The sequence below is a fragment of the Vigna umbellata genome, chromosome 1 (assembly GCF_029865625.1).
Source record: "Vigna umbellata cultivar VRB3 chromosome 1, Vumbellata_1.0, whole genome shotgun sequence".
NCBI classification, from domain to species: Eukaryota; Viridiplantae; Streptophyta; class Magnoliopsida; order Fabales; family Fabaceae; genus Vigna; species Vigna umbellata.
In genome coordinates, this window is record NC_142165.1 from 82,336,713 (window position 1) to 82,361,264 (window position 24,552).

The window sequence follows — 24,552 nt, forward strand, 5'->3', positions numbered from 1 at the left end:
TCTCAATTCTTCTCTTCGTTTTAAACTCATTTTACATTAGTTTAGAGAAATCTTCAAATGTGTTCATTCGGAACACAAAATATAATATTGTATTCATAAATATAATAATCAAATAAAACGGATCGCCTTTGTCAAATCATGCTTATTTTTGTTCTTTTAAAATATATTTTTTTTTGTTAAAAAGGTGTAAGATCCGAGAAAATTTAGAGCTGGCAAATAAAACTTGAATATGCTTTATTAGAATCTACATGAGTTCACAAGGTGTTGTGTAATTCAGTTGGTGTGCAAGTCTTGAATAAAATATAAATTTCTATGTTATTTATTTATTTTGTTGATATTATAGTGTAACACATGTTATTGTATGGTTGTTAAATTTGTGATGCCTTATATTTTTAATGTGATTTGTTGACTTGTTGGTAGAGATGTTGTCTAAGATTGAATGGAGGTGGATTCAAATCCTAGGGAGAACCTATGGAGAAAGGTTTATGTGAAACCTTTGTTTGATTTTATTTATATTTTGCTTAAGGACAAGAATGTTCTTTCCATTTTTTTTGTAATTGAGGTGTAGATATTATAAGGTGTAGGAAGTAAAAACAAGTACTTTAAATAATAAAAGTTAAAAATAGAACGTAGAATGTAGAAGTTATATTTTAAAAAACTGGTTGAGATGATATAGGAAACATTATCTAGGCAGTTACCTTTAGATATATTTTAATTAAAAAGAAAAAAAGTTTATGAAATTATAAATAAAAAGAGAGGAAGCTAAAAAGAGGAACTAGAGAGGAGAAAATAACTTTTAGATAAGATAGCAGAAGCATGAGAGTTTGTGATTGACTAATCTGGTATCAATAAAGCCCTATAATTAGCTAAGGTATGAAAAACTCACATTATCTTCATGAGTATGAGAAGCTAATATGATGTGTGATTATATACGTGATTGACATATGTTTGATTATATATGTAATTATTAGTATAATTTTAAATACTTTGGTCTGTGATTATGATTTTAAAAATTTAAATTTCACTCGTAATCGGGGTGTTATATTTGGTATCAGAACCAAGTTTTCGAAAATATTTTGGAGTCTTGGGAAATGAGCTCGTCTAGTTTTTGTTGTGTATCTCTATGGTTGTGTTAGGTATGATTATATCGTGGTGTTATGCTTGATTGTTTATTGTTTGTTATTTGAAATTGTTTTGTTTCTATGTAGTATGAATTTAAATTGTATTGATGAACTGCTTGAATTTGTTTTATGTCAATGATATTACTATATTTTGGTTGTTGCTCTAGTAATGTTATAAGGTGTTTGGGGTTTCTGAAGAAGACATTAATGTCAATTAGACTATCTTGTTATTGAGTTGGAGTGTTAATCATTTTGTGTGGGATTAAACCTGTGATGTTGTCTTGTTTTCTTTAGTACGAGTGCTCAATATTTCACAGTGAATGAATATGATATACTTTAGTGTTTTGTAATTATTCTATGTAATGCCAATTAGTTTATAATACACTCTTAAGTCTCGACAATTTCGATCAATTTTAAAAGTTGCCCTGTGTTTGTCTGCGGTGCAACTATAATAATTGTTATGATGTCTTAATGTATAATTGTTTTAATTTCTATAGTGTGGTATTGTTAATGATTCTTATTTTATTTTTTATTTTATTTTTTATGATGAAGGTTAATTTTATTGTTGTTCAATCAAAGTGTTATTATTATTATTATTATTATTATTATTATTATTATTATTATTATTATTATTATTATTATTATTATTATTATTATTACTATTATTATTATTATTATTATTATTATTATTATTATTATTATTATTATTATTATTCAATCAAAGTGTTAGTGCAATGGGGTTTAGTGTTGTAATATTATTATTGAGTAGTTTTAAAAGAAAATTATAGGACATTGATAATTGTTGTTTAATGTCTTTAATTGATGTTACGCAAAAATGAAACACTATTATATTTTAGAAATTAATGCTGGAATTTTTTCTACCTTAAATTGGAATTTAATAATTACTATTTTAGAAAATTTTTCAATGCTTTAAATTTGATACAATATATATATATATATATATATATATATATATATATATATATATATATATATATATATATATATAAGGATAAAGTTGAATATACATGTTATAATAAATATATTTTTATAAAAGATTGGTAAATTGAGGTTTTATTTTCTCTTTATTAAAGTGATGGTTAGAGAATTTAGTATTATTATAATACTAAAGAAATATAAACGATATAATATTTTTACTTTGATTTGTGATTGATTGTTTTATTATTTTATATTTTGTAATTGTGTTTTTTATGTGAGTTATTAAATATAAGTGAAAATGTTTTTTATAAGTAAAGTTTTAGGATTTATTTACGTTATTTAATTGTGTATCATAAGTGATTATAACATAAGATATATAAATGAACATTGTTACAAAGTGTTATATTAATAATTAAATGTTATATTATTGAGATAAACCTTTATGTGATGAACTTTGATATCAAAGTAGTTATGAATAGTTATTAAAAGTTGAATATATCACCTACTTTATTTTATAATAAGTGGTAGTATACGTGGTTTGAGAAAATTATACTATATGTCATATTAAATAATATAATTTTTATTTTAAAAGTATAAAATAATTTATGGTTATTAAATAATGGGTGTAGTAAAAGTAATTTATTACGCCATGACGCGATAATCATATATGCTACATTAAGTTCTGGGAAGTTATAAATGTTTGCATGGTGTAAGTTGCTTCATGAGTGTAATTTTTGTGGACGAAAATTCTTTTTAGGAGTGAATGTAAGATTCGAGAAAATGTAGACTTATAAATAAGATTTGAGTATGTTTTATTAGAATCTGCATGAGTTCACAAAGTGTTGTGTAGCTCAGTTGGTGTGCAAGTCTTGAATAGAACATAAAGTTCTATGTTATTTATTTATTTTGTTGATATAAGTGTAACACATGTTATTGTATGATTTTTAAATTTGTGATGTCTTATATTTTTAATGTAATGTGTTGACTTGTTGGTAGAGACGTTGTCTAGGATTGAATAGAGGTGAGTTCAAATCCTAGGGAGAAAGGTTTATGTGAAACCTTTATTTGATTTTAAGTTAAACCCCTTCGGAAGTCCCTGTTTATGTGGGGTTCTCCCAGTTAGATCCTCGTCTTATAGGTTTCGCCAATTTGGTCATTTATATTGAAAAATTGACTCAATTGGGCCCTGCCGTTAAATTGGCTTAACGAAGTTAAGTTTTTTATGAGCTGGGATGTTGACGTAGCCAGCTTTTGCCACATCACTCTTGCCATGTCAGCGTCATCTTCCCCAACAGTAGAAACCCTAATTTCCCTCAAGAGTGAAACCCTAGCCACCGCGAGCAAACCCTAGCGTCGCCGCTGTAAAGCCGCTGCGAAGCCTTCAGTCTCGCCGTCACCACCTTGCTGTGCCGCAACCATGAAGCCACCGTGAGAACGCTAGTAGCACCTTCAGTGCACCGCCACCATCAACGCCACCTTCTTCGTGCATCCACCATTTCGTCATGCCTCAATGTCGTCATTGCGCAGAAACCCATCATTCGCCACCACCTTCAACAAATAGAGAGAACCCAGATTCATGGTCGTGATTCACGCCATCCTTGGACCGCCACATCGCCTCCATCTCCTTCCACCATTGTTTCCTATTCGCGAGTGGCACTGCGACACTACTTCATCTCCATCAATGAAAAACCCTAAATCACGTTAAACCCTAGTCGCGCAAAACCCAAAATCGCGAACTCCTTGTGCCGCCGCGAGACCACACCGTGAGAGCTCCAGCACCTTCGTTTCTTCTTCCTCGAGCAATTGCGAGAAGCAGCACATCCTTCATCTCTGCAAGTCTCCTTCTTCACAAATTCATCAACCTACAAACCCAGAGAAATCACAAAACACAGAAACAGAAACCCATTGCGAGTTCATCTCTCTTGCACAAACAAAAACATGAGAAAACCCACAATCTTGAAGGAGAGGCCCTAGAAGACATTGGACTCCACTCCAATCTCGAACTCTATGAATATGTGATTTGTTGTGTCTTTAATCTCGAACCCAATTTGATTTTAATAAACCCTAATTTGGTGATGAACCCTGATCATCAATCGCTAAAGTTGAAGATGATGAAGGGAGGTTGAAGATGATGAACCCTAATTTGGGTTTCAATTATCAGAAACTTTATTTTTTTTTTTATTTTTTAATTATATATTCCACCTAACCTTCTTGAATGTGCCACGTATAAAAAACTTACCATGTCAACGTGCCAAGTAATAAAAAACTTAACCTTGTTAAGCCAATTTAATGGCAAGGACCCAATTGAGTCAATTTTTCATTTTTAAGGACTAAATTGGAGAAACCAATAAGACAGGGATCTAATTGGAAAAAACCCACATAAATAGAGGCTTTTGAAGGGGTTTAACCCTGATTTTATTTATATTTTTGCTTAAGGGCAATGATGTCTTTTCTATTTTCGTAATTGAGGTGCATAAATTGTAAATAAGGGTGTAAGAAATAAAGACAAGTACTTTAAATAATAGAATTGTTGCTATATTCGACAAAGTTTAGATTTTCTTTTTGTTTTGATTTTTTTTTCTAATGTTGACATATGACAAAAGTTACCATTTGTACTCCTTCAAATGTATTATACACACACACACATATATATATATATATATAAAAAATAACCGTAGTAAGGCACACAAGGAACATGGAAACTTAAAAGAATTCTTCATAAGACAATGGGTAATGAAAATCAATACTGGAAATGAACAATTCATGCAATACCAACAAGTAAAGTCAACAACAGGTAAGAACAAAACGAAACACAAATTCTAAATTCACAATGAAAACAATCTTATGATGGAAACCTATTTAGGGAACTAAATGAATATCCATTCAAGGAGTATCAACTTAAGCTAAGGATAAGAAAGGGACGTAGAAAAATGACTTTTAAAAACTCTTTCTATTTTTTCTCTAAGCTTTAAAAGGATTCTAACTACTAAATACTTGTTTATTCTTGTTTTTTTAGGATGTAATAAAGTTAGGAACCATTGAACAGTCAACCAGAACTTTGGAGCAACCTTGGAACATTTTCAAGTTGGCAAACCTCACTCATCAAAACAACATTCCTTGTCCAGTCACGCTTAGAGGCCATCCAAGGGGTGCCAACACTAACGAAGCTGCCTGATACACGTTTCTGGTTGATTTTTCCATGTGACCCAAGCATGTAACTCGTGTTTCATTACAACTGGACTTTCTAGCACAACTCCTTTTGAATTTTGGACGGAATGTAGTTCAGATTAGGAGCTCTCCTTCACCTATAAATATGAGAGCCCAACCATTGTATTATTTCACTTTTGAGTTTAGTGATATGATGTAGAAATCAATCCAGCCTCTTTCTCTTAAGTCATTCTCTAAATTTCGAATTCAGCTACTCTCCTCTTGCTTCTTTCCTTAGTTGGAAGACCTTTTGAGCTTAAAGGCTCCAAACACCACCATTGCCTTCATTCACACCTTCATCAAACACTTTCATGTCACCGGATTCCATAGCACCAAACTTTTCATCCGCTGCTTCTCTGATCATTGGAGATTCTTCTCAATTGAAGCCTGAAGCTACCTCTATCATCTTAAGGCTGACATCATAAAGAAAGTGCAAGAAAAGAAAGTAAAAATATAATCAACTTAAGAATATTACAAAACAATATAGCTATGACTAAAAGAATTCACAACATGCAATTTCAGATCAAGAGTAAGTGTCGTGTTTGTCACCTATTACACATACTAAATTGTTTTACAAACTCTTCTTTTATAGGAGAAAATTCAAAAGGGAAAAATAGGGAAAAGGGAAAAGAACCTAAATGAACTCAAAGCTTTGTGAATCGTCACTTCTTTGAAGTTCATCTATACGCTTGATCACAAACCGCCTCGTTCAATTGTGGAATGTTTGTAAAATAGACTTCAACTATATTCAATTGTCGTTATTTACATAATAACTATTATCAACTATTTTTGTTTTGACACCACTGTTTTTATTTTGACATCCTTATAAATATGAAAGTAGTAATAAATGAATTGTAATGAGAGTAAACAATTATGAAGTGTTAACAAATCACAATGCTTTATAAAAGTTTTTGTGTGCAATCATAACGCTTACTTAATATCTTTATACCTTTTATAAATTCTAACAAAAAAAATTATGAGATGTTAGTAAGAGATATCTCATTAATATTAAAAGAATTATTTATATTTAAAGTTTCATTGATTATATTTTAGAATTATTGATTTTTTAGTATATTTTTCTTTTATAATTTATTATTAAAATTTTAATGATTGATAAATAATTACATTTGTTATAAAACGAATTTACTAGGATTTTATATTATCTAATTATGATTTAACTTAAAAATATTCTTTTAGCTTTTTGTTAATAAAACAAATTTATAGCCACTTTATATGAAATCGAAATTAACATCTTGAATTTGAAATAAAACAAAAAAATATTCTTTCATTTTATTATCACTCTTCCTCTTTTTTCCTTTCATTTTTCTCTTAATAGTAAAAAAAGGAATACCATTCCTTCTCTTTTTATTTCATAATTTGAAAACATTATCTTATTAATTATAAAAATAAAAGATATTTCAAAAACTAGAATTTATTAAAATTGATAAGATGAATTTATATTCATTCATATATTTTAAACAGATTTTATGTCAGAACCAGTAAAATCCAAACACGTGTCGTTAGTGGAATTCACATGTCAAGAGGAAGGCTCGACATTCAGGTGACGAACGCCAGGTGTCAAGCGAAGGAGACCCGAAAAATTAGTTAGTGGAAAGCAGGTGTCGACTGAAGAGGGGACGTTCGTTGTGACGTGTGTAGCAAAACTTGGATTTTCAGAAAATCTGCTCCACTCTCTGTAGGCACCCTCTTTTCACGTTTCTGAAGAACCTCATTTTCTCCTCCTTCTCTCTACCTCCTCTTCATCTTCTCTCTGAGTAAACACTTACTTTCTCTTCTCCGATCTCCATTCAGGCATCGTAGGAGCACTTCCGGCGTCCCAAGTTTTAGTTTAATCCGATTGGTTTCAAATTCTGAACGGGTAAGTTTTCCTTGTCTTTAACCGTTCGTTCTTGAAAACATGCAAACCAAGTTCTGGTTGCATGGGTCCTTAGTTTCATTCTGAACGAGTTCGGACTGTTGTTTTATTTTGGTTCGAAGAGTCGTTGAGCGTTGAGGGTAGAAAGGATCGTAGTTCGGCGAACTGAGTCTCAGTCTGTAGAACGTACGTTCACGCTCAGAGGTAAGGGAAGCTTATTTAATTTAATTTGTATTTGTATGATGTTGTACTGGATGAACGTTCGTTATTTGACTGAATGACTTTGATGCATGATGATTGATATGATTAGATTGCATGAACGTTCGTTTGTTTAATGAGTGGAAATGAAATATGGTTGAGTTATGTTTTAATGCATGAAAGATATGAACCTTATATGATATGGATTGCATGAGCTATGAAAGTTGATCATGATATGAATGTATAAAGTTATGAAACTATATGTTAAGAAAGGAGATAAATACAAATAAATTCTGAATATGAAATTTCTCATATGAAAGTGTACGTTCGTAACTGAACGGTTATTGACCGTTCGGTTCTTCTGGTAAACATAGTGGAAATGGGATTCTTTCATTTGGAGAGAATCCTAGTTGAGGACGAGCGTCCTCGTGTGGTAACACTAGGCTTGAGCGTTAGGCCAAGCATAGTTGTATCTGGGTATCCTGTGATAACTTAAATCTTTATATATATGTATGGTATATTTTCGTTGTTCGTAAACACTACTTCTATAGTATCTGACTATATTTATCAAGCCTTTTATCATAAGTTCATTAGTGCTCGGTCTTACACCAAGCGCTCATACTGAGTAGTGCTCGGTCTTACCCCAAGTTCTTGTACAGAGTAGTGCTCGGTCCTACACCAAGCGCTCATTCTCGTTTCTTATATAATTTATTTTGATGAAAAGTAGCGTTCGTCTAACTTAAATAAAATCTTCTCCTTCACCGTGCTCGGTCATTGACTGGCATTCGGAATTCTTGATGTAAATTTAAATAAGCTAAAGATTCTTAAGCGTTCGGTTTCTTCAGGTGAATCCTTCTAAGTATTCTACTCTGAAAGTCTTGAAGTGTATACGTCCATTTGGTTCCGGCTTAGAGCTTTAGTATTTGGCCTAGTTCTTTCTGCGTTCGGTTAGAACTCTCAAGGGTCAATTCATCTAATTGACTCACTTTGTAAGTAACGTCCGTCCTAGTCATTCTTGCGATATGTAGTTGACCTCGGTTTCTTTCGTAATCCGATAGTAACCCTCTCGGTCTTATTCTATTCTGGAACTGGAGACCTCTCTGTCTCGTTCCAAGTGTTCGTCCTCGTTCTGAGTGAGGATTGAACGTTCGGTATCGAGTATCCGTAAGAATTTTTGAACAAAGATGAAATTTAACTTATTGGTAATGAAAGATGAATTTGAGAAAAATGATAATGAAAGATGAAATTGAGAATGATTATGAATGAAATAGGAAGAGAATGTGATATGAATGAAATGATGTTGATTTGAACGAGCGTTCCAGGGAGGAACGACTCATGGATGAATATTGGAATTTGTAAAGTATGACTGTGGGCATGCTAATGCTGACAGTTCATCCTGGTGTTCCGTGAGTACTCGTCCTCACGTAGAGGAGGGTAGGTCATGTGTGGGAACGGCAGAAGGTCCTAGTCCTTAGGGGTACTTTGGACGGAACGGACTAACCTCGGGTGGCAGCTGATGAGAGTATTCCAGTTACTACATCACCCGGGTGCACGAACGCCTGTAGCTACGCAGATTTCATACAGTCCGGACAGTCAGTCTAGTGATAGGCTTGTGTGATACGTAGTTGAAATTTATCTGGTGTTGAATTATTTGAAATGTATGTTTATGCATGAATTAAATTACATAAGCTTACCCTGCGTTTCCTGTCGTGTCTGGTTTTATACGTCCGTCCTTGTCATTGCAATGATCATCCGTGTGAATGTGAGCAGAAGGAGTCGAGCTGCTGGAAGAGGCGCTGGAAGAAGAAAATTTGGAAGAAATTGAAGTCAAGACCGAAGAGTAGGACGTTCGGTCAATAGTCTAGTTATAGTAAGGTGGACGTCCGCTCACTTTCCCTTTTGTTTAAGTATGAACGATCGGTATGGTTATTTTGTAAATCGGTCGGATAGTTTGGGTAGCGATGTACGGCTTAAATTTGTAACTGTTTCTGTAAGGCTGTTCGGCCATCAGCGTACGCTCGACTCTTGTGTAAGACTAATCTGGATTATTATTAATGTAATTATTCTATCATATGGTTTATTGCTGTATTTTTGGAATGTTACATTTTATTATTAATGTAAAATAATATATATAATAAATAATAAATTTCCTTAAAATAAATTATAACTACAACTCTAATAATAATATATTAAAAAATAAATTTTAAATCTAATTCAATTTTATAAAATTAATTATAAAGTAAAATTTACACTTAATTATATACTGTAAATACTAAACTGATTTTATATTACCGACGTGAAACTCTTAAAAGATATAAATTATTATTCCTAAAGACATGAAACAAATGTCAATGGTTATAAAGTTCGAACATGTTTATTATTGACCGTACTCTCACGTAATTGAAATGTTTAAGACTGTACCAGACACGTCGGTGTGAAATGTTTAAAATTGTCAACTTTGTGAATTTAATTTCTCATAATTTTGTTTTGGTACAGACATGTGGTGGATCTCATGGATTGCAAACGAAGTCAGATGATGTCGTTTAAGAGGCGATGGATCGCACTCATGATGTCGTTTTTCTTTGGTCGTACTCAACCGTCCTCACTCCTAACGATACTCGAAGCACTTCCGAACACAAAGAAAGAGTTGGGCATAGTGCAAGATTACCGAAAATATATGTGTAGTATATATCCGAAATCCAAGATTAGAAGCCTAGAAATAATTGCTTCATTTTTCATGAGATCCAAAAAATAATTCAAAAAGAGAAGGGATAAAAAAGAAGAACAAATAATAAAAAGGAAAAAAGAAAGAAAAAGCTCAGTGTCTCGCACGCACCTCATCTCATCGAGGAACCCCTTTTGCTTTTCCTCCATTTTTTTGGCCTGTGTGGTTGCTGGTTGCAGCAATGAGAGCTGAAACAAAAGCTTTAGAATAAAAACCGAAGAAAGAAATTCAGAAAGGTACCCGAAAAATGCCTTTTCATCTGCATTCTTTTTGAGCTCGTCAACAATGGCCGATGATCTCTCTTCCTTCGCTAAGGTAAGTGTAATTTTTCACCTTTCAGCGTGCCATGTTGTCCTATTCCTCAAATCTCCCAAAATTTGAAGTAAAAGATTTCATTTTTTATTTTGTTTTTACATGGGGTGGCACGTGAAATTGTCCGATCTGGTTCCTTAAAGTAACCCCTATGAATATGTGTTTTTAAGGTCATGGTTATTAGGCGTTTGATTGGGTAGTTTCCTTAAGATGTAGATTCTGTGGGGTTTCAATCTATTTCAGGTGCGGGATTAACCATGCTTATGCCTTTATGGTATATGTTTTGATACAAATAAATCGATTTAGTTGTGGTTCTTGGTTACAGGATGTTTTGCTTGTGAAGAGTTGGAAGAGTTCTACGTTTGTGTGGAGGCTAGTTGTGTTGACCCTTGCCATGGTCAGTGGCGTGTATATATGTTCAATTTGTCTGAAGCAGATAGGCACTGGCACTAAGGTTCGTTTTCTAGAGATCAAGGTTGAACAAAAGCCGTGCCCAGAACCTAACATTGAACCTTGGGAGATTCCTTATGTGCACTACCCTAAACCCAAAACTTACAGCAGGTGGAATTATTAATATATTGCTTAAATCTAAGGTTTTGTTGCAAAATATGTCTGAATTTTACTGATATTTCTTGCTTGGTATTTCTGTATTAGGGCGGAATGCGCTTGCCACCCTGTGCGCTATTTTGCTATTCTGTCGATGCAGAGATCTGGGAGTGGATGGTTTGAGACGTTTTTAAACAGTCATGATAACATAAGCTCAAATGGGGAAATATTTTCGGTTAAGGTGAGAAGGAGCAACATGTCAACAATAACAGAGACGCTGGATACAATTTATAATCTAGACTGGTTAAGTAGTGCTTCAAAAAATGAGTGCACCACTGCTGTTGGCTTGAAGTGGATGCTGAATCAGGTAAAGGTTGTTTTATTTGTGGATGACCTTTTATTTTAAGAAATACTTGTCTTGTTTGAAGCACTTTTTGTATCTTTTGGCAACAGTCAATCATTTTTCTCTGTTTTTTTTCATCTGAATAACTGATATACGCATAGTTAAGTTTGAGTTAATGTACAATCTGATCCTTTAAGGTTACAACTTGCGTTGCTTGAATGAGTCCCAGAATATCCACTTCTACATATAGGTCTTCAAAAGTGTCAACTTCTTACAACGTTACCCTATCAAGTAGTTAACTTTGCTAACAAAGTTTGTTACCAAAGGACTAGTTTGTACACACACCCACACACATGTATCTATGAAAATATTTACAAATCAAAGAAGCTCAAGTTGCCATTTTCAAAGACCAAATTATATATTAACTCCAGTTTGTTGTTAGTTCTTAAGGTGCTTTTACAAATTTTCATTAAATCTATGATTGCCAAGCTAGACTGATGATTTCCCCTTGTTCCTCTAAGACTGACCACTGCATTTGGAGTGATTTAGCTAAACTAGTGTACAATATGCAGGTTTATTGTGTAAAAGTAATGATCATTCTGTTCGGGCCCAATTTAAAGTCACTCTCGCAATTAAAAGAGAAACACGCTCTGTTGAACTGAAAATATAACAGTAATGGAAGAAACAACTAAATGGTGAGGATAACTAAGAAATGAAATAAGTTTACTCGAAGATAATGACTGCTACTCCTAGGGCTGGGCAAAAATATCTTAACTATACTAATTATAGTTAACTGTATTATTTTATACTAAAAAAAACTAATCTATTTTACCCCAAAACCTGATTATACTATTATCTAGTTCAGGTTAAAAAAAATGAACTCATAGTATTTTCAGTGCAGTTTGTGCAGTTAACTGAAAACTACTGTTTCATAATATCTATTTCATACTCATTCCGGAACACTACTTTCTCTTCCAACAATATTTGGTATATTATTTCACATTTCAGAAGCCTCTCTCTGTACCCTTTAACTACCCCATGCTGTTACCTTCCAAGTTTAATCTCCTCTCACTTCTTTTACTTTTATTGTTGAAGCCCTTGTGGTTTCATGGTGGCCTTGTTTTCCAACTCAATCTATCTATCTATCTCTGTTTCAGATATTCCTTTTTCTCTGTTAAAAAAAACCTATTTCTCTCTTCTGTGCTTGCAAGATTTTTTCTTTGATTTTCTTATTGTTTACGTCTTAGCTTACCTTCATCAGGGTTCTTGTGCTTTTCTAGGTGTTTGTCGTTTGGTTTTCAGCTAAAAAGTTTAGTTTTTTGTCAACTAGGTACATGCGGATTTGTGTTTTTTTTCTTTCTAATTGTTGCTCTGTTTTGGGATGTTTTCCTCGTCCTTGTCGATAATGTGGGATGGGAAAAAAAAACTGTTGCTTTGGAGCTGGTTAATTTATTTTTTTGCTTTTTGCTGTGACTTACTATGAATTGCTTGTGGATGGATTGATTTGTTCTGACATGGTTGGAATTGATGAGTTATTAAGTTTAGTTATTAGTACTGATATAAGTTCACTTTTTCAAAACTGAACTCTTAAACAATACAGTTAGATATTATATCAAGTAGTTCAGTTTTTTTTAGTTTATTAAAAATATAGTTTAGTATAGTTTAATTAATTATACCCGGTCCTAGCTACTCCTTGCCCAACCAAAAGGCTGGACCATAAATCTGAATATTTTTCTGAATTCCCCCTTCAATTCACGATCCTCCTCTTTTCATGACCTCTTCCACCTTTTCTTGCTACTGGGTCACGTTCCTCAATCACTCAGCGTAACTGTCTGTCCCTTAATATCTTCCATGTGCTCCTCTTTCCCTTCTCCTACCTTCCATATATTAGGGCCATGGCTTAGCTGCTGCTCTGTTTGACCCTTACACTCTATCATAGTGTCAAGCTCCATAGTCTAATGAAAAATGGAATTGGAAATTTTAATTTAGAGAATGCTATCTCTTAATGATGGTAAAAAGGCTCAAGGGATGTGGGATACTTTCTCTTACATTTAGGGAGTGTCAGGTATTGAGGATTTTGCCTGGTGAAATATGCTTTCAGATATGATTAATGATTTTGTTCTTGTTACCGTCTATGCATAAGATTCAAGACGTGGGAGGGCTAATTATGTTTTGACTTCCCCGCGATGTATTTTTGCCTCAACTTTCATAAAGGAAACTTGTCAAAATTGATATGAAGAATAATACAAAGATCTGGAATGCAATTCATTATTCTTTTGAACTAGTAGTTGAATGATGTATCTGTCGACTGATTTGGAATTTAGAGGGATGTAATGCTTTTTCATGAGGTCTAAACTGTTTATGAGAGATGTAGGCACATGTTCCCAGTTTTTCTAAAGGGTCACAGAATTATGATACTTGGGAGACTTAGAATTAACTCTCTTTCTCTTACACGCAAGCACCAACGCAAACTATGTTGTAGACTATGCAAGCATGACCTTTTTATTTTGTGTTCTTTGCAATTTGACATTCTTATAATTGTTCTTTTCAAGCTGTAGCTGTTGTAAAGCTTCAGCGTAGTTTGTCTAGCTGAGCTTTTCAGTACTATTTAATTTTTGTTATTTGCGATGTTTTTTACTCCTTCCTAGATGTTTTGTGTATGTTAAGAAATGTTTACATAACATATGCTGATGGAGGTTCAATGAAGAACGGTGTTCTTTTTTATGTTTGAATGGTTTTGCATATGATAGATGGTTCTTGGAGTTTCTCTGAATGTTAGTTAATAGAATGCTCGAGTGTATAAGCCAAGTCTACAATACAACCTCATTAGATTTAGAAGAAAGTATAATAATAAAACCTGGTTGAGAATGAACTACGACTTGTCTCTTGTGTAATTGCTTTTATGTTCCTAAAAATATAGAAGTCGCTAACTGCATGTCGATTTTCAAATAAGCTCAAATATTTGAAAAGATAGTTTAAGTATTACCATGTTTCTTACTACAGGCTGGTGGACACAATTTCTGATGCTACAACAATCTCTATTGATAATATTTCTCAACATTTTTACTGAACTATTGTATATAAGTTGCCCATTCTTTGGCAAGAACACTTGATGATGCTAAATTAAATTTTTATGAGTGAGGCTAATTCATTTGATTCCCTATATTTGAATTTCCTTTCTTGCAACTGTTAGGAACATTTTGGTATCTAAAAGGAGCCAATGCCTTCTAAACAAAAAACAACCTAGAAACAAGCCTATCAAAAGCAACACCAGTAATATAGTACTTCTTTCTTTCCATGCCTTCTAACAGACTTTTGTTATATACATTATTGTCTTAGGACCTGTTTGTATAAACTTCTCAATAAAGACTTAGGAGAGAGAAATAAGTAAAATGAAACTTTTTTTATAAGTTAAAACTAACATATGCATAAGCTAATTTTTTTTTAGAGAAGTTATATTATAAAATTTTTACAAATTAATTTTTGCAGAAACTATTTTTGGCTTATGGAGAAGCTAAATATCTGTTGTTTTCCCTTTTTTTCTTCTAAACAGGCCCTTAGTCTTGTGAGATTTGAGGATATCATAATATCTGTTACTTAATGCAGGGATTGATGCAGCATCACGAACAAATTGCTGAGTACTTCAGAATACATGGTGTTTCGCTCATATTTCTTTTCAGAAGGAATCTTTTGCGCCGGATGGTTTCTGTACTTGCAAATGAATATGATAAGAACGCTAAGCTATTAAACGGGACTCACAAATCTCATGTTCATTCACCCAAGGAGGTCTCTACATTTTTCTTTGTGCATGTGTACCTGTTTGAGTTTGAATGTTCGTGGTTGAACATTTGCATCAATGCTTCTATTTGATTCAAGATGTTCAAGTCAGTCAATGTATTAAAGAAATAGTTACGAATTATTCATGTTCCTGGGTTCTGATTACATTTTCAGGCAGAAGTGCTTGCAAAATACAAGCCTATAATCAATTCAACATTGCTGATTGCACAACTTAGACAAGTGAATGAAACCACCACCAAAGCCTTGGAGTATTTCAAGAGCACCAGGCATATTATCCTGTACTATGAAGATGTGGTAAAAAACCGCACCGTAAGTCACAACCTGCTGCATGATGCCTGCAACAAGTTCTTTATATGTTTGTAAAAGGGGTCTTGACATTTGAATTGTCTCTCTTGTTTCCAGAAACTAAGGGATGTTCAGGATTTTCTAAAGGTTCCTCAAATGGATTTGAAGAGCCGTCAGGTGAAGATACATAAAGGGTCCTTATCTAGCCAAATTGGAAACTGGAACGATGTAACTAAGGTACTAACAGGAACACCATTCGAGAGTTTCATTCGTGAAGATTATCGCAGGTAAAGTGGTGGTGGGTATGTACATACCACGTTTTGCCTTTTCCTTTTCCTGTTCTCTGTTATTCCCACGCTGTTAACATTCCTCTGATCCTTTGTTCACAAGTTGGTTCAAGAGCCAACAGGAGAACAACCACCCTGTTGAAATTTTGGCCATGGCCCTCATTTTTGTATTGTTGTTTTTGTCTTCCTATTTAATTCATTCTTTGTACTGGTGCAACACCATGCACTTTGTATTGATGCATCAAGGGAATTCGCAATTTCAACTTGAAATGTGTTCTTGAGACCTGCTTGTTCCCTTTGATTGACGGACATGTGCATTTAAAACATGAGTTGAAAAAAGTGAGTCCCCCTCGAATATCGTACAAATTGTCAAAGCACAAATGTGCTTTAAAGTAATTGAAGAGCATGCACTTAAAGTTTAAACCAAGTTGTTGTTCAACGTTATATCACTGTTCTTATAGTTAGGCTGATGATAGTAGCATGATGTTTTGCTGCCAACAGCTGGACCAGGAATAATTTTGGTGGGCACACTCTACCACATGTTTATTACACGCAATTGTTAACTAAACCAAATTTCAAACACCTTCTCGCTAATCATAGATTTATGTGTGTGAATCTAACAAATCGTGCTATTATATACTCTTAATCGCATATTTTGCATCATATTGATGGTCAAATAATCATAATAATAGAATAATAATCGTGTTGTGGTTGTTATTTGTGTCCTATTTCGAAATTACATTGTTGTAATGGACGTTGGTCAAAGTTGCGGGCGAAGGGGTGCACCTACTAAAAGTCTAAAATTTGATTTGAGAAGTACGAAGTTGACTGGGAATTTGTGACACGTTGGCTTCAGTGTCTCATACATAGGTTTTGACCTGGTCACGTTCTTAAACAACATGCGATGCAAGTATGCAAATCCAACGTTCCAAGCCACCACCAAACGCAACGTAACAACTGTTTTTTAAAAGAACAATCATTGCACCAAGATTTTAAACCATGCCCATCCTTCTATTATCCTTCTATTAAAAGATGCAAATTGAATCCACAAATCATAGCTATTTTTTAAAAGTTATTGGTGAAGGCAAGTGGTATTTGTCCCTCCTCATTCATCAATAAAAATTAATGCCATTAATATATTCTCTCTCCACTGATAATAATTCTATTCTAACAAGCTAAATAGCCTTTATACATAACATTTTAGGATATTTATATTCAGCTATTGATCTTTTTTTTATATTAAATTGCCAACTTCTACTGTTTTTATATCCATTTTTTTTTATTATTTTAACATTTGACAAGGGGATTAACATCTATATATGGGTATGTGTTTTGTTAATATAAATATTTTCCAATTGGTAGGGTTTATAATTTAAATTTAAATCTAATCTGTAACTATATATAGTAATTTAAGTATTTTATAATGTCCACTAAACAATTATCACAAAAGTAAATAATCTTATTAGATACGGCAACTTATAATTGAATGGTGATAAAATACTTTTATAGACGACTGCATTCTAATTAAATTATTGTAATACTTACTTTAAGAGTTTATGTTTCGCATAAAAAATCTCCCGAGATATGATTTTTAAGTCATTATTGTAAGAACTAAACAATTTTACCATATATGATAGAGTGTATTTGTGAGTTGTTTTAAGAGAGTGTACTAATTTATAAACTTGTAATTTCTTTTTTCAGATCATAGCTGAAAGCTTATAAGCTTTTGAGAAGCTTACAAATTACTTCATTGATACACCCATAATATATGATAGGGTTAAAAACATTTAATAACTGTATTCTAATTAGTTTTTTAATTAAAATTCATGATTAATAATATTGTAATAGACACCGATATATAAAATATATATAAAAGTCAATCCTAAATTAAAATTCTTTTCTAGAGCTTAGTGTTTACTTCTTTGCGATTGATCTGTTAGAATAAATAAATATTCAACTTCATAAAAGTACTTTTTTTCATCACGTTTTGACCTTACCCTAGAGGAAATCGCGTTCGGACTTCAATAGTGGTGTGAGGTAAAAGAAAACAAAAGATATAATTACAAAATAGAAGTCTAAATATCTGTTATACGACAGACTAATTAGTTGGTAATTTATTATAACTTATCTATTTAACAAAACATTAGTTGGAATTAAACCAAAAAATACGTTATGATACATCCGTTTACATTATTAGAGTATAATCCACTTCCTCCGTGGTTGACGACGTTGAGATCAACCACTTCTCCAAATGAATTATCTTTTTTTTTTTAAGAAAAGAGAAGGGATATGAATGAATAATTTCTGAAAGAAAAATGAATAATACTTTTTTTCCCGGCATCCTTTACTTTTATTAAAAAACAACTGTGTTGAAAAAGAAACCGACTTGACAGTCTTAAATGTATACACGCACATGGGGTGATAAGGTGGAACAATTAATTAAAAATTCAATTTATGCTAGGAAATTACATAATTAGATAGTTAATTAGATACTTGAATAAATAAATAGGATTTAGAGGCTTAGGTAATTCATTAAGAGCTTATTTAAAGAATAAAGAATTTGAAAACATTTTTATTGCATCTCCACAGGTCAAATTTTTCAAAAAATAATATAAAAAGAAATAGTGAGTGCAATGGAAGGGTTTGAGGCAAGTGGGAGAGAAAGAGGGTTAAGGAGAGCCGTTGATGAAGAGGAGTGGGACCCAGAACAGGAGAGAAAATCACGGACGGCTAAAGAGGGTGCATTTGCGAAGCTGGAAGCGGGTTTGGGTTTTACGGTTTTACCCTGAGTGAGTGAGATCCGATCCGAACCGAACCGAACCGATTTGTGTTGTTATGTCGACCCACACTTGGGTTGCAGTGGTGGCGTTAAGTGTGTGTGTGGGTGTGGTGTTCCTTTATAAAAGAGCAACCCTACAAATTTCGCCCTTCTCTTTCTCTTTCTCTTTCTCTCTTTGTCGCCTGGTCTTGGCATCTCCGCACCCGCTTGGACCAGGTCGTATCGTTCTCTTCTCTTCTCGAGCGAGGTGGGAAGAAAAAGAGAGCAAGGGAAAGGAACTTAACATAGGTAGGTGGTAGCAGGTAGTGATGGCTCAACCCAGCAGCAACGGCGATCTGAGTCAGCAGCAGGGGCAGCAGCAGGGGCAGCAGCAGCAGTGGCCGCAGCCGCATCAGTACCAGCACCAATGGATGACCATGCAGTATCCGGCCACCGCAATGGCCATGATGCAGCAGCAGATGATGATGTACCCCCAGCATTATATGCCCTATGTCCACTCTCATTACCCCCCGCCGCCGCCCCCTCCCTCCCACCACCACCATCACAAACAGCCCGCCGCATCTCCCGCCGCCTCCTCTGACGAGATCAGGACCATCTGGCTCGGCGACCTCCACCATTGGATGGACGAAAACTACCTCCACAACTGCTTTGCTCACACCGGCGAGGTACCGTTCAATTCATTCACTTCTTCTTTTCGATAACGTGATTCGTTCACCTTCAGTTCTTTGATTCTGATACGTGTGAGTAAGCTTGATTTGTTGCTGGAAGTTACTTCAGAAACTTCCAATTGTTATTTTGATTATTGAATCATTCTCAAACTTCTTTCTATGCAGGTTGTTTTAGTTGCCTGCGTTGCGAGTTTTACTTTGAGTTTCTTGATCTTGTTTTTTTGTTTGTGATTCCGGTTGTTTGTTAGGGAATTATTGTATGAGATGATCTATTCTTCAGTTTCAATCCTTGGGATTGCGAATCCATGGGAGTTGTACTGTTGGAAGCCTAAGTGGTCCCCTAACTGAGGGTTTTGCTCTGTTGACCTAAGTTTTCGTCGAATAAATACATTCAAGATCTCTTAATTCTAACTGGAAAAAGTGGCTCGTAAAACTTGTACTTTTTAGTGTTTTTTAAGTCTTTTTCTCCTAAATATCCGCATCTTGAAGATCCCTAGTTGACAATCAGCCATTGCAATTTATTTGTGAAGTGTGAATCTTTTTTCCTGTGAGCTACCCAGTTAGTGTCAACATGGGTGTACGTTAGTGCTTTGCGTTGCAAGACTCTTTTTGATTATGTTGCCATATGTGCAGGTTGTGTCGGCCAAGGTCATTCGGAATAAGCAAACTGGTCAGTCTGAGGGATATGGATTCGTTGAGTTCTATTCACGTGCGACGGCTGAAAAAGTCTTGCAGAACTATAACGGCACCATGATGCCAAACACAGATCAGGCATTTCGTCTGAATTGGGCCACATTCAGTGCTGGGGATAGGCGATCTTCTGATGCTACTTCTGATCTCTCAATATTTGTGGGGGACTTGGCCATTGATGTTACTGATGCTATGCTGCAAGAGACTTTTGCGAGCAGATTTTCGTCTATTAAGGGAGCAAAAGTTGTCATTGATTCTAATACTGGTCGCTCAAAAGGTTATGGTTTTGTTAGGTTTGGGGATGAAAATGAGAGAACGAGGGCAATGACTGAAATGAATGGTGTTTATTGTTCTAGTAGACCCATGAGAATAGGTGTTGCAACTCCCAAGAAAACTTATGGCTATCAACAACAATATTCTTCTCAAGGTTTGTTATTTAATTCTTATTCTGCATGCTTGTGACACAGTTTTAATTTGCAGTAAATTACATTAATGACAGTTGATTTTTTTTGAGAATTTAACCTTCAGTAATTGTTTGAAAAACATTACACCCTGTTGTCGTGGAATGGAAGTTTTTGTAATTTCACAAAACCTCAGGGTGATAAATGTAATTCAATCTTTATTTTATCATGATATTTTATTGTTCAGTTAGTAATTCATTCAGTGTCACTTTCTTTTCTTCAGCATATTCCTTCATCAATTTGGCAATAAAAATCTGGGGTTGCATTGACTCTGTTTAAATCGCATCTTGCACACCTATATTTTGATTGTTTGGCAGCAGGGAGAGGTTGCCTTACTGTCCAAAGGCAATTTCATTGCACTGGCCATCGGTCAATGCCTTGCTGTCCAAAGTTCATTGCATTGCACCAGGTCGTAGGTCATTTTTTCAGATAAAAATTGCAAAAGAATTGCCCACTAGAGAGGGTAAATCATATGGCACCGCAGATATAACCCCTTGTTCCATTCAATCTGCATTTGCTGCTAGAAGGTCAAGAAGGGAAATGACCAAAACCTTAAGTTAAACGGCAGACATCATTTTTTATTTTAGGAACTTTTATGTTTTAGGTCCAAGAAAAAACACCATCCAATCTGATTTTGTTTTTCTTCAGTTTAGGCCATAAGTTATCTACTGGACTGCCTAATCTCTTTTAATAAACATGTAAAGTAAAAAAAATTAAAATTTAGATTCATTATAATGAAGTTTTATTTTTGAATTTAAACAAAGATATTTTCTAGTGATGATATTCTGGAAAATAAAGTTAAAACTATTTTGAAACTATATGTTTATATATGTTTCTTTATGTTAAATTGCTTTTGGAATTATGTTTTATTATTGGTCATGAGTTTACTGTACATGATACGATTCAATTCTTTTGTTCGGAAAATGGGTTTTCCCATTATCAATTTGTATCTCAATTCAACTACTATTTTGTTTTATATTGTCAGAAGGGAAACCCCAAATTTAATTTCCTTATTCAATTTTAGAAGTTAGGTCTTTTTTCTCCAGCCTATGCATTCTTGAGGTTTCATCATCTTTGGTTATTATTTGTTTTGTACACTTCCTTCCTTAAGTGGTTAATAATTGTAAATTGACATTTATGAAGAATAAGTTGCAATGAATGTGCTTAATTGTATGAGTAATCATATCTTGTGTATGTACTTTTGTTCTACCACCAGTAATCATAACTTCTAACAGTTTTAGCTGACAGTTGCATGCTTCAAATTTGTTTATTCTTTGGTTCTCTGTTTATATTTCCCTTACCCATTTCATTTTATATATTAGCTAATTCTAAATTACAAGTCTGTTGTTTCTCTCACACTTCAATTTATCTTTTAATTTCCATGTGTAGATATATTTTCACAATTTAGAAACTTGAATCCATATTCAAGCATTAATATTCATTGTTCATTGTTTTAAAATGTATATATTGCCAAGGCTTGCTGTTTATGTTTATAAAACCAGAAGAAGGTTCTCACTGGAATGAAGTATATCATGTATGGCGCTTCTGATTAGAAACTTCAAACTCTGATATTTTGTCTTTAACTAGCTGTGGTATTGGCTGGTGGACACTCGGCAAATGGTGCTGTGGCCCAAGGTTCCCAATCTGAAGGAGATTCGAACAACACTACCGTGAGTCTGATTTTGTAATCTTTTTGTACATGTTAATCACCTTGCTTTGTTCATATCTTAGTAACTGGTCTCTGTTGTAGATATTTGTTGGTGGGCTTGATTCTGATATCAGTGATGAGGATCTCAGACAACCATTTTTGCAATTTGGTGAGGTTGTCTCTGTGAAAATTCCATTGGGAAAAGGGTGTGGATTTGTTCAATTTGCAGACAGGTACTTTATTCTTGATGTATCTCTTGACATGATGACATAGATTATAACTTCCATGTTAGTGAACCCCTTCCCCTCCAGGGAAGTGGGTCACGTGAAATGGGAAGTGGCTTGTGTATTCTTGTAATGGGTAAGAAATCCTCGAATATGCTAGCTTCTAATGCTTTTGAAGTCATCTAAGGATATATCTAATCAAATTTCTGTGGCCAAGTGCATATAATGTTTGATTCTGACTGCTCTTGCCAGCATAATTAGCGCTGTGTTATCTTTTGCCTTAGGGCATCTCCAAAATGAGTTTATTGTGTTGTTTAACCCTTAGAAGCATAGCTTAACAATTTCTTAATTATAAATAACTCAGATTATTAAATAAACAATGGAAGTTATAATCTATGTCATCATGTACGTAAAGGTGACACAGAGGATGTTCTTGGTGAGTTAACTATTCTTTATGCTGGGTCTGTAACAGAAAGAATGCTGAGGATGCAATTCAGGCATTGAATGGGACAGTAATTGGGAAGCAGACAGTGCGCCTTTCTTGGGGCCGCAGTCCAGGAAATAAGCATGTAAGTTTGTGTCCATTGTTTCACTTAATCGTTTAATATACTTTACCTGTGGCTATACAATGGGAAAATTGGTTTAGTGGCACTCTTTTTAGCATCATACTTTTCAATTCTATATTTGGATTGAGGGCCCCAAAATGAATTTTCGAATTATTCAAGCGAGAAATACTATTTCTAACATTCAACTTATTGAAATCCATCTCTAATTTAATTCCTTGGGCTCACAGTGGAGAAGTGATTCCAATGGAGGCCATTATGGTGGTCAGGGTTATGGAGGCCATGGATTTGCTGTGAGACAGAATCAGGATCTAGCCATGCAACCTGCTGCTGCTGCAATTCAAGGGGCTTCCTAACGGGGTTAGCTCAATTGTGTGCTGAAGTAGGATGGATTTTATTGATCGCCATTAAACTGTAGTATTATTTTTAAATTTGTAGCTGGGTTATACGGTATGCGAGGTTCTTAATTAAGATTGTATTAAAAAGTCTGAAATTTTGGATTGACTCGGGTATTTTTGTTTTTTAAATCCTTAAAAACATATTGGTAGCAGACAGCTAAGATTATTTTAAATACTTCACAGTAAAACTATTATTGCTTGCAAAATCAACGTGCAGAGACTGAATCTGGAACAGGTTATTTGCGAGTTTCTCGCTGACTCTAATAATGCGAACAATATACAATTATGAAATTATGTATACCATGATTTGAAATGAAAGACAATAAATTTAAAAATTGTTGTTCCATAACATTTGTGTATATATGCAGCCCTGGACTGGAAAAAAATGGTAATACCTTTCCACTCAATTAAAGCGGTGGAATTCTTTTGAGGGAAGTTCGGTCTTCTATTCCGTATGATGTTAGACTAACATTGGCCATTGTAGAAGATGACCAGGAAAAGACTAAACACCCCCAAGTTGGGTGGAGACAAAGGGATCGCTTACACCAGGTTCTTCAGCACAAAAAACGGTGTGAATGCTCCATTTACTGTTGCTTAAATTTCGAATGGGCATGGATATTGTGTTTGGTACCAATATACCATCAGTGTCAAGAATTTTTGCGGTGTTGAAGTTTTAAATTTGGCTAGAACTAGAATGGGAATAGAGCAAAGATCTTTAAACAGAAGAAAGTGTACGAAACCTGAAGCCGAAGTATTCGTTCAACTATGAAATCAAATCCACAAATGTTGAGCGTAGAGAACCGAAGAAAAATGGCGATTGGGAACATGATTGCAGTAGCAAGATGGTCTTGAATCTAGATTGCGATTAAAACTAGTGGATGAGTACAAGTTTGACCACGAGAAAAGCAGTGTCATCAATGTGTTATCTATTATCGGCCATGGCGATGGAAATTGGTGTCGGATTTGCCGGCAACTGCCCGCAAGATGGTGGTGACTCGGTTTTTGTGTGGCGATCCATAGTGATCATCATTGAATGGCTTTTACAAAAGTTGCGCTTCACAGGTAGAACTGAGCAACTTCTTTCATCTTCATACATTTCTCCCTGCATTTTCTAGGTCAAGTAAAAAGATATTTTTGTGCTTATCTTTTTCCATCTTCTTCCTCCCGCCAATCACACCCCTCTCTCCCTTCTTCCTCCACCTTCACATCTTCTTCATCTACCTTCATTGGTGTCCCTTCTCCCATCTTTATCGGCGTTCCTTCTTTTTCCATCTCCACTTTCATCATTTCCACTTCCATCAACGTTCCTTCTTCCTCTACTTCCATCGACACGCTCTTCTTCCTCCACCTGCATTGGTACCTCCCGCTTATCACCTTCTTTCTCCACTGGTCTCTGCCCTCACTCTTCACCTTCTTTCTCAAAAAGCCATTCTGGATTGTATAATGCATTTTTTATTCTGGATTGTGTAATTCATAATGCATTT

At 34.3% G+C, this 24,552-nt stretch overlaps 2 protein-coding genes across 3 annotated transcripts; both read left to right on the forward strand.

Annotated features, from left to right (window-relative positions):
* Window positions 1-9,842: 9,842 nt before the first annotated feature.
* Window positions 9,843-15,918, forward strand: LOC124823212 (uncharacterized). Of its 2 annotated transcripts, none has more exons than XM_047295381.2 (6): window positions 9,843-10,381; window positions 10,704-10,939; window positions 11,033-11,291; window positions 14,874-15,053; window positions 15,219-15,374; window positions 15,468-15,918. In XM_047295381.2, exons 1-6 carry the CDS (start codon window positions 10,352-10,354, stop codon window positions 15,639-15,641), a joined length of 1,035 nt encoding a protein of 344 aa, XP_047151337.1. In that variant the 5' UTR covers window positions 9,843-10,351; the 3' UTR covers window positions 15,642-15,918. The 2 variants fall into 2 exon arrangements, with proteins under 2 accessions (XP_047151337.1, XP_087960547.1); XM_088104421.1 differs by lacking the exon at window positions 9,843-10,381 and adding an exon at window positions 10,422-10,621.
* Window positions 15,919-18,536: 2,618 nt separating this feature from the next.
* On the forward strand, window positions 18,537-23,274 carry RBP47B (RNA-binding protein 47B). Its single transcript, XM_047295385.2, has 6 exons — window positions 18,537-19,081; window positions 19,718-20,201; window positions 21,823-21,905; window positions 21,986-22,116; window positions 22,580-22,676; window positions 22,901-23,274. Exons 1-6 carry the CDS (start codon window positions 18,725-18,727, stop codon window positions 23,024-23,026), a joined length of 1,278 nt encoding a protein of 425 aa, XP_047151341.1. The 5' UTR covers window positions 18,537-18,724; the 3' UTR covers window positions 23,027-23,274.
* Window positions 23,275-24,552: the final 1,278 nt, after the last annotated feature.